The 9,455-nt window shown below is 39.9% G+C and overlaps 6 protein-coding genes across 6 annotated transcripts; 3 read left to right on the top strand and 3 right to left on the bottom strand.

Moving 5' to 3' along the window:
• The first annotated feature begins 11 nt into the window (after positions 1-11).
• On the top strand, positions 12-490 carry LOC121467039 (histone H2B). Its single transcript, XM_041707842.1, has one exon. The coding sequence runs from the start codon at positions 71-73 to the stop codon at positions 440-442; it is 372 nt and encodes a 123-aa protein (XP_041563776.1). The 5' UTR covers positions 12-70; the 3' UTR covers positions 443-490.
• A 392-nt stretch (positions 491-882) lies between these two features.
• Positions 883-1,740, bottom strand: LOC121467032 (histone H1-like). Its single transcript, XM_041707835.1, has one exon. It carries the CDS (start codon positions 1,719-1,721, stop codon positions 972-974), a length of 750 nt encoding a protein of 249 aa, XP_041563769.1. The 5' UTR covers positions 1,722-1,740; the 3' UTR covers positions 883-971.
• A 2,243-nt stretch (positions 1,741-3,983) lies between these two features.
• Positions 3,984-4,388, top strand: LOC121467046 (histone H4-like). The gene has a single exon (XM_041707849.1). It carries the CDS (start codon positions 4,036-4,038, stop codon positions 4,345-4,347), a length of 312 nt encoding a protein of 103 aa, XP_041563783.1. The 5' UTR covers positions 3,984-4,035; the 3' UTR covers positions 4,348-4,388.
• Positions 4,389-4,804: 416 nt separating this feature from the next.
• On the bottom strand, positions 4,805-5,530 carry LOC121467022 (histone H2A). The gene is made up of 2 exons (XM_041707825.1): positions 4,993-5,530; positions 4,805-4,892 (listed from the first exon to the last, which is right to left on the bottom strand). Exon 1 carries the CDS (start codon positions 5,390-5,392, stop codon positions 5,018-5,020), a length of 375 nt encoding a protein of 124 aa, XP_041563759.1. The 5' UTR covers positions 5,393-5,530; the 3' UTR covers positions 4,805-4,892; positions 4,993-5,017.
• A 20-nt stretch (positions 5,531-5,550) lies between these two features.
• Positions 5,551-6,163, top strand: LOC121467023 (histone H2B). The gene has a single exon (XM_041707826.1). It carries the CDS (start codon positions 5,612-5,614, stop codon positions 5,981-5,983), a length of 372 nt encoding a protein of 123 aa, XP_041563760.1. The 5' UTR covers positions 5,551-5,611; the 3' UTR covers positions 5,984-6,163.
• A 278-nt stretch (positions 6,164-6,441) lies between these two features.
• Positions 6,442-7,281, bottom strand: LOC121467021 (histone H1-like). Its single transcript, XM_041707824.1, has one exon. The coding sequence runs from the start codon at positions 7,260-7,262 to the stop codon at positions 6,513-6,515; it is 750 nt and encodes a 249-aa protein (XP_041563758.1). The 5' UTR covers positions 7,263-7,281; the 3' UTR covers positions 6,442-6,512.
• Positions 7,282-9,455: the final 2,174 nt, after the last annotated feature.

Below are 9,455 nucleotides of genomic sequence, written 5' to 3'. Positions count from 1 at the left end.
AACATGAACGCGTTTTCGCTCCGTTATGATCAGTGAATTGTGTTTGTGAAATCATAAGTGAATATAAATAATGCCGCCGAAAACCAGTGGAAAGGCAGCCAAGAAGGCTGGCAAGGCTCAGAAGAACATCACCAAGACCGACAAGAAGAAGAAGCGCAAGAGGAAGGAGAGCTATGCCATCTACATTTACAAGGTCCTGAAACAGGTCCACCCTGACACCGGCATTTCGTCGAAGGCGATGAGCATCATGAACAGCTTTGTGAATGATATCTTCGAGCGTATTGCTGCCGAGGCTTCTCGTCTGGCTCACTACAACAAGCGCTCAACAATCACCAGTCGGGAAATCCAAACTGCTGTCCGTCTGCTCCTGCCCGGAGAGTTGGCCAAGCACGCTGTCAGTGAGGGAACCAAGGCTGTCACCAAGTACACCAGCTCCAAGTAAATATCTCTTGCTGCGTATGCGGAGAAAGAACCAAAACGGCCCTTTTCAGGGCCACAAAATATATTACCAAAAGAAACTACATTTTCAATATACCATTTGTCCTAAATATGTAACGATAAAATTAGTCTTTGTTTTTATATTTTAAAAATTAGGGATATATACCTAAGCTACGCTATATAATTTATAATTATTATTATATTATTCTTATGCATGGAAAAGGGCATGCCAAGAAGAAATCGCCTCAACCTAGATTGCACTGCGTTGCTAACTTTTGGTCAGCAATATTAAATTAAATTTAAAGATGTTACCAGCAGCACAATTTGTCAATTAAAAAAATATTAAATTTGTATAAATTAATTGATTTATAAGCTTAATGACTATAATTTGAATGTTTTTGAATTGAAAGTTTTTTTCTCTTGTTAACGAATGTTGTAGCCCTGAAAAGGGCTTGTTTAAACAAATTTCAGATTTGAAAATCTAAAATTGCGATTTTGAGCGCGGACTGGTACAGATACTGTACTTTTCCAGTTTACTTCTTAGCAGCCGTAGTCTTTGCTTTCGGCTTCTTAGCGGTAGCAGGAGCAGCTGCTTTCTTTATCACCTTTTTGGGCTTAGCTGACGCCGCTGGTTTGGCCTTGGGTGCTTTGGCCACCTTCGGTTTCGCTGCGGTAGTTTTGGCCTTTGTTGCTGCTGGTTTTGCCTTCACGGTTCCAGTTTTCTTGGCATCCTTGGCTTTTGCCTTCTCGGTTTTCTTTTTCTCGGCGGTCTTTTTGGTGGCCACAGCCTTCTTAGCTTTGGGCTTCTTGTCAGCAGCTCCGGCAGCTTTCTTGGCGGTGACACCGGTCTTCTTAACGGCTACCTTCTTGCTTTTGACCTTTTTATCAACAGACGCAACTTTTGGCTTGGGATCCTTCTTGGCCGAGGCTGACAGTTTAAATGAACCAGACGCACCCTTTCCCTTTGTTTGGATCAGCTTTCCATTGACCACGGCCGATTTCAAGTACTTCTTGATGAATGGAGCCAGTTTTTGGGCATCGCATTTGTATGTGGCAGTGATATATTTCTTAATTGCCAGAAGCGAAGAGCCGCCACGTTCCTTCAAGTTCTTGATTGAAGCGTCCACCATTTGCTGAGTTGGCGGGTGCGATGGTGGTGCAGTCGGCTTCTTTGCCTTTGTGGCAGCAGATCCAGTTGCCTTTTTGGCAGCCACCTTTTTCTCAACTGGCGCTGGTGGGGCAGCCACTGGGGACGCGGACGTTGCAACTGCAGAATCAGACATCTTTGTTCACTCGAAAACACTTTTTTGTTTAGAAAATGGCGCGCGCGCTTGCCGGCGACCTCCTTCATTCGGATGAGAATCGAGGAGGAGAGCACTTTAACTATGGGTCTGACACCAGTCATTTGCTGTGCAAATGTTTACTTGAAGTGCAAACTTATTTTCCTGTATTTAGAGTTTAAAAACTTTATTAAAAACAAAGTATTTATTTTTTCACATTCTTAAATAATCCATAAAGTTCTTAGCATTTTTTAAATTTTAATATTTGGTTTTGGCAACCTTTTATAGCTGAATGAACTTGACCATTGACATTTGTAACATGAGCAATTTTTTTTAAAACCTATTTTAAAATAAGAAATCTAACAATTACTTGTACAATTGTCAATTAAAAATGAAATTTAAACTTTTTCTTTAAGAAACACTGAAAATATACTTACTTTTCATTAAAAAAGTTATTTTATTACTTGTTTTAAGTTGAGCCTAGGCTACATAAAAAGTTGGCTTTCAAGGGAGAAGCAGCCATAGTTTTCGGAATGAAAAAAATATAAATATTTTTAAATTTCATAGTTATTTGTGATTTTCTTAAGCAAATTATTTGTTTGCTTTAGTCGATTACATTTTTCAGATGTTTTTATTTGTAGTTTGTCCAAAAGAGGCTTATTTGTGCCTCATATATGAATCAAGTTAAAGTCACATTGAAGATTATGTCAACAAAAATTGAAATTTTATTATATTGTTATTCTTTTTTATTTTATTTATTAAATTACGTATTCGTTAACGTTGCGAAGCTATATTCAGCAAGTGTTTAACATTTTTTCGATTTTTTTGATGACGTTTAAAAGTGCAATAAAGTTCGTGCTTGTCCCATATAACCTTGCCCCTTGTATAATCCCACCAATTACCAACCGAAATAAAAAACACAAAATCTATCTTTTTTAATACATTTGATGTTTTATTAAATAAATATAGGATTCAAAAACGTTGCTAAGTTATTTTTAGAGTGATTTAAACAGTTTTTTGATTTTTCTATAACATTTGAGTGGTTTGTGCCTGTTCCACACAACTTTGCTCCCTATAAAAATCACACTATATTCAAGCCGAAATAAAAATATAAACTTGGTTTCGTTCAACAAATTGTTGTCTTTGTTTAATAAATAAATAATTTATAAACGTTGCAAAGTTATTTTCCGAATGTGTTTTTCAGTTTCTCAATTTTTTAACGACGTTTGAATGTTTAATATAGTTCGTGTTTGTCCCATACAACCGTACCCCTTGTAAAAATCCCACCAAGTACAGACCGAAATAAAAATGTGATCTGTTTTAATATATTTATTGACTCATTAAATAAACAAAGAATTTTAGAGTGATTTTAAAAGTTTTTTAATGACGTTTGAATGCTTATTATAGTTCGTGCTTTGCACATACAATCGTAACGCCATTTGAAACTACCACACCTTCACAACGAATCATTAACTGAAATAAAAAACGAACATAATACATATTTATGAATTAAAAATAAAAAAGCTTGTAAAATAAAAATAAATATCTCATTGAATGTATTTTGTGGTCCTGAAAAGGACCGATTTGTATAAAATATGGTAGCGCAATGGTGGCCAGTTGATGCAGTCTCAACTTAAGCACGCTCGCCGCGAATGCGACGGGCCAACTGGATGTTCTTGGGCATGATCGTCACACGCTTGGCATGAATGGCACACAAGTTGGTATCTTCAAAGAGGCCGACCAGATAGGCTTCGCTGGCTTCCTGAAGAGCCATCACCGCCGAGCTCTGGAATCTCAAGTCAGTCTTAAAATCCTGAGCGATTTCACGCACTAGACGCTGGAAAGGCAGTTTGCGTATCAGCAGTTCGGTACTCTTCTGGTAGCGACGGATCTCACGCAGGGCCACAGTGCCGGGGCGATAGCGATGTGGCTTCTTCACGCCTCCGGTGGCTGGGGCGCTCTTGCGAGCGGCCTTAGTAGCCAGTTGTTTGCGTGGCGCCTTGCCTCCAGTCGATTTGCGAGCGGTTTGCTTGGTACGAGCCATTATTGATATGGATGTTCACTACTGTTCACTTCACGTCTAAAAACACAATAAACGTTCGGCGCGATCGCTACCTACTTATATAGCAAAAGTGGAGGGTTGGAAAGAGAGAGGAGCAGACGCCATTTCATTTGGCGAGCCAAGAGCGAGGCGAACATATCGTTCGCACTCGCTCGGGTTTCTTGGGTTTTTGGTATAAATAGGGGCACGCCGAAAAATTGAAATTAGTTCGTCAGTGACTTTCGTGCAGTGTGTTTATATAGAAAAGAGTGAATAATGACTGGTCGCGGTAAAGGAGGCAAAGGCTTGGGAAAAGTTGGCGCCAAACGTCATCGCAAAGTGCTGCGTGATAACATCCAGGGTATCACGAAGCCAGCTATCCGCCGTTTGGCTCGTCGTGGCGGTGTGAAGCGCATTTCTGGACTCATTTACGAGGAAACACGTGGTGTTTTGAAGGTGTTCCTGGAGAACGTAATCCGCGATGCCGTCACCTACACCGAACACGCCAAGAGGAAGACTGTCACAGCCATGGATGTTGTGTACGCCCTGAAGAGACAAGGCCGCACCCTGTACGGTTTCGGCGGTTAAAAAAGCAGTACAGCTTGTACTTCATTCAACAATCGGTCCTTTTCAGGACCACCATTAAGTTTTCGAGAGGAGACAAATTTTCAAAACATTTTAGAATTTCTGCTTTTGTTAGCTGAGAATTCCAAAGTAGGTAAATATTCTTCGCGGCCGTTCGGCAGTTACTAATTCAGGTAGAGAAATGTGCGGCAAAGCAACCACTCGCTTTGTTCAAGATAAAGCTAGCTCCTAAATGTATTTTGTGCAGACTGTACTGCTTCAGATGCAGGCTAACCGGATTGCTAATCCGTCAGATAGCGTTCTGTCATAAATTCGTATTAGTCCCAAGCATCTTAGAATTTTGAAGTGAAAAGAAACTCGGTAATATCGCAGTAAATTATTATGTTCGCTGCAAACAATTTTTTTTACCCGAAATATGAACGTTCTTTCAAAATACCCATTTTATTAAAAATACTTTTGCTCGCTCTATTTGAAAATCGTTACAAATCTTTGGTAAAAACGTGGTCGTCCTGAAAAGGACGGTTGGGTTTGTTTTTATGTACAAGTATGTAGTTGGCTCTACGCTCTATTTGAAAATCTTTACAATTCTTTGGTAAAAACGTGGTCGTCCTGAAAAGGACGGTTGGGTTTGTTTTTATGTACAAGTATGTAGTTGGCTCTGCTTTTGGAACGTTTAAGCCTTCTTCTCGGTTTTCTTGGGCAACAGAACAGCCTGGATGTTGGGCAAAACTCCACCTTGGGCAATGGTGACGCCGGAGAGCAGCTTGTTCAACTCCTCGTCGTTGCGAATGGCCAGCTGCAGATGACGCGGGATTATCCTAGTCTTCTTGTTGTCACGAGCAGCATTGCCAGCCAACTCGAGTACTTCAGCGGCCAGATATTCCATCACGGCAGCCAGGTAAACTGGAGCGCCGGCACCAACACGCTCGGCATAGTTGCCCTTGCGGAGCAGACGGTGAATACGACCTACTGGAAACTGAAGACCGGCACGATTGGAGCGGGACTTTGCCTTTCCCTTCACTTTGCCACCTTTTCCACGACCAGACATTTTGATTTGTTTCACTTAGTTCACTTAACACACAGAGAACGAATGCTAGTAAACATATGGAAGCCACATATTTATACTTTTTCGTCTGCTTGTGCGTTCAGTTAGGGGTAGTTTCCTTAGGCCTGAAAAGATTGCTCGAAAAAAGTATAAACATGAACGCGTTTTCGCTCCGTTATGATCAGTGAATTGTGTTTGTGAAATCATAAGTGAATATAAATAATGCCGCCGAAAACCAGTGGAAAGGCAGCCAAGAAGGCTGGCAAGGCTCAGAAGAACATCACCAAGACCGACAAGAAGAAGAAGCGCAAGAGGAAGGAGAGCTATGCCATCTACATTTACAAGGTCCTGAAACAGGTCCACCCTGACACCGGCATTTCGTCGAAGGCGATGAGCATCATGAACAGCTTTGTGAATGATATCTTCGAGCGTATTGCTGCCGAGGCTTCTCGTCTGGCTCACTACAACAAGCGCTCAACAATCACCAGTCGGGAAATCCAAACTGCTGTCCGTCTGCTCCTGCCCGGAGAGTTGGCCAAGCACGCTGTCAGTGAGGGAACCAAGGCTGTCACCAAGTACACCAGTTCCAAGTAAATATCTCTTGCTGCGTATGCGGAGAAAGAACCAAAACGGCCCTTTTCAGGGCCACAAAATATATTACCAAAAGAAACTACATTTTCAATATACCATTTGTCCTAAATATGTAACGATAAAATTAGTCTTTGTTTTTATATTTTAAAAATTAGGGATATATACCTAAGCTACGCTATATAATTTATAATTATTATTATATTATTCTTATGCATGGAAAAGGGCATGCCAAGAAGAAATCGCCTCAACCTAGATTGCACTGCGTTGCTAACTTTTGGTCAGCAATATTAAATTAAATTTAAAGATGTTACCAGCAGCACAATTTGTCAATTAAAAAAATATTAAATTTGTATAAATTAATTGATTTATAAGCTTAATGACTATAATTTGAATGTTTTTGAATTGAAAGTTTTTTTCTCTTGTTAACGAATGTTGTAGCCCTGAAAAGGGCTTGTTTAAACAAATTTCAGATTTGAAAATCTAAAATTGCGATTTTGAGCGCGGACTGCTACAGATACTGTACTTTTCCAGTTTACTTCTTAGCAGCCGTAGTCTTTGCTTTCGGCTTCTTAGCGGTAGCAGGAGCAGCTGCTTTCTTTATCACCTCTTTGGGCTTAGCTGACGCCGCTGGTTTGGCCTTGGGTGCTTTGGCCACCTTCGGTTTCGCTGCGGTAGTTTTGGCCTTTGTTGCTGCTGGTTTTGCCTTCACGGTTCCAGTTTTCTTGGCATCCTTGGCTTTTGCCTTCTCGGTTTTCTTTTTCTCGGCGGTCTTTTTGGTGGCCACAGCCTTCTTAGCTTTGGGCTTCTTGTCAGCAGCTCCGGCAGCTTTCTTGGCGGTGACACCGGTCTTCTTAACGGCTACCTTCTTGCTTTTGACCTTTTTATCAACAGACGCAACTTTTGGCTTGGGATCCTTCTTGGCCGAGGCCGACAGTTTAAATGAACCAGACGCACCCTTTCCCTTTGTTTGGATCAGCTTTCCATTGACCACGGCCGATTTCAAGTACTTCTTGATGAATGGAGCCAGTTTTTGGGCATCGCATTTGTATGTGGCAGTGATATATTTCTTAATTGCCAGAAGCGAAGAGCCGCCACGTTCCTTCAAGTTCTTGATTGAAGCGTCCACCATTTGCTGAGTTGGCGGGTGCGATGGTGGTGCAGTCGGCTTCTTTGCCTTTGTGGCAGCAGATCCAGTTGCCTTTTTGGCAGCCACCTTTTTCTCAACTGGCGCTGGTGGGGCAGCCACTGGGGACGCGGACGTTGCAACTGCAGAATCAGACATCTTTGTTCACTCGAAAACACTTTTTTGTTTAGAAAATGGCGCGCGCGCTTGCCGCCGACCTCCTTCATTCGGATGAGAATCGAGGAGGAGAGCACTTTAACTATGGGTCTGACACCAGTCATTTGCTGTGCAAATGTTTACTTGAAGTGCAAACTTATTTTCCTGTATTTAGAGTTTAAAAACTTTATTAAAAACAAAGTATTTATTTTTTCACATTCTTAAATAATCCATAAAGTTCTTAGCATTTTTTAAATTTTAATATTTGGTTTTGGCAACCTTTTATAGCTGAATGAACTTGACCATTGACATTTGTAACATGAGCAATTTTTTTTAAAACCTATTTTAAAATAAGAAATCTAACAATTACTTGTACAATTGTCAATTAAAAATGAAATTTAAACTTTTTTCTTTAAGAAACACTGAAAATATACTTACTTTTCATTAAAAAAGTTATTTTATTACTTGTTTTAAGTTGAGCCTAGGCTACATAAAAAGTTGGCTTTCAAGGGAGAAGCAGCCATAGTTTTCGGAATGAAAAAAATATAAATATTTTTAAATTTCATAGTTATTTGTGATTTTCTTAAGCAAATTATTTGTTTGCTTTAGTCGATTACATTTTTCAGATGTTTTTATTTGTAGTTTGTCCAAAAGAGGCTTATTTGTGCCTCATATATGAATCAAGTTAAAGTCACATTGAAGATTATGTCAAAAAAAATTGAAATTTTATTATATTGTTATTCTTTTTTATTTTATTTATTAAATTACGTATTCGTTAACGTTGCGAAGCTATATTCAGCAAGTGTTTAACATTTTTTCGATTTTTTTGATGACGTTTAAAAGTGCAATAAAGTTCGTGCTTGTCCCATATAACCTTGCCCCTTGTATAATCCCACCAATTACCAACCGAAATAAAAAACACAAAATCTATCTTTTTTAATACATTTGATGTTTTATTAAATAAATATAGGATTCAAAAACGTTGCTAAGTTATTTTTAGAGTGATTTAAACAGTTTTTTGATTTTTCTATAACATTTGAGTGGTTTGTGCCTGTTCCACACAACTTTGCTCCCTATAAAAATCACACTATATTCAAGCCGAAATAAAAATATAAACTTGGTTTCGTTCAACAAATTGTTGTCTTTGTTTAATAAATAAATAATTTATAAACGTTGCAAAGTTATTTTCCAAATGTGTTTTTCAGTTTTTCAATTTTTTAACGACGTTTGAATGTTTAATACAGTTCGTGTTTGTCCCATACAACCGTACCCCTTGTAAAAATCCCACCAAGTACAGACCGAAATAAAAATGTGATCTGTTTTAATATATTTATTGACTCATTAAATAAACAAAGAATTTTAGAGTGATTTTAAAAGTTTTTTAATGACGTTTGAATGCTTATTATAGTTCGTGCTTTGCACATACAATCGTAACGCCATTTGAAACTACCACACCTTCACAACGAATCATTAACTGAAATAAAAAACGAACATAATACATATTTATGAATTAAAAATAAAAAAGCTTGTAAAATAAAAATAAATATCTCATTGAATGTATTTTGTGGTCCTGAAAAGGACCGATTTGTATAAAATATGGTAGCGCAATGGTGGCCAGTTGATGCAGTCTCAACTTAAGCACGCTCGCCGCGAATGCGACGGGCCAACTGGATGTCCTTGGGCATGATCGTCACACGCTTGGCATGAATGGCACACAAGTTGGTATCTTCAAAGAGGCCGACCAGATAGGCTTCGCTGGCTTCCTGAAGAGCCATCACCGCCGAGCTCTGGAATCTCAAGTCAGTCTTAAAATCCTGAGCGATTTCACGCACTAGACGCTGGAAAGGCAGTTTGCGGATCAGCAGTTCGGTACTCTTCTGGTAGCGACGGATCTCACGCAGGGCCACAGTGCCGGGGCGATAGCGATGTGGCTTCTTCACGCCTCCGGTGGCTGGGGCGCTCTTGCGAGCGGCCTTAGTAGCCAGTTGTTTGCGTGGCGCCTTGCCACCAGTCGATTTGCGAGCGGTTTGCTTGGTACGAGCCATAATTGATTTGGATGTTCACTAACGTTCGGCGCGATCGCTACCTACTTATATAGCAAAAGTGGAGGGTTGGAAAGAGAGAGGAGCAGACGCCATTTCATTTGGCGAGCCAAGAGCGAGGCGAACATATCGTTCGCACTCGCTCGGGTTTCTT

Source organism: Drosophila elegans, unplaced genomic scaffold (assembly GCF_018152505.1).
Source record: "Drosophila elegans isolate 14027-0461.03 unplaced genomic scaffold, ASM1815250v1 contig_207, whole genome shotgun sequence".
Lineage (NCBI taxonomy): Eukaryota > Metazoa > Arthropoda > Insecta > Diptera > Drosophilidae > Drosophila > Drosophila elegans.
This window is presented reverse-complemented; position numbering and strand designations above follow the sequence as displayed.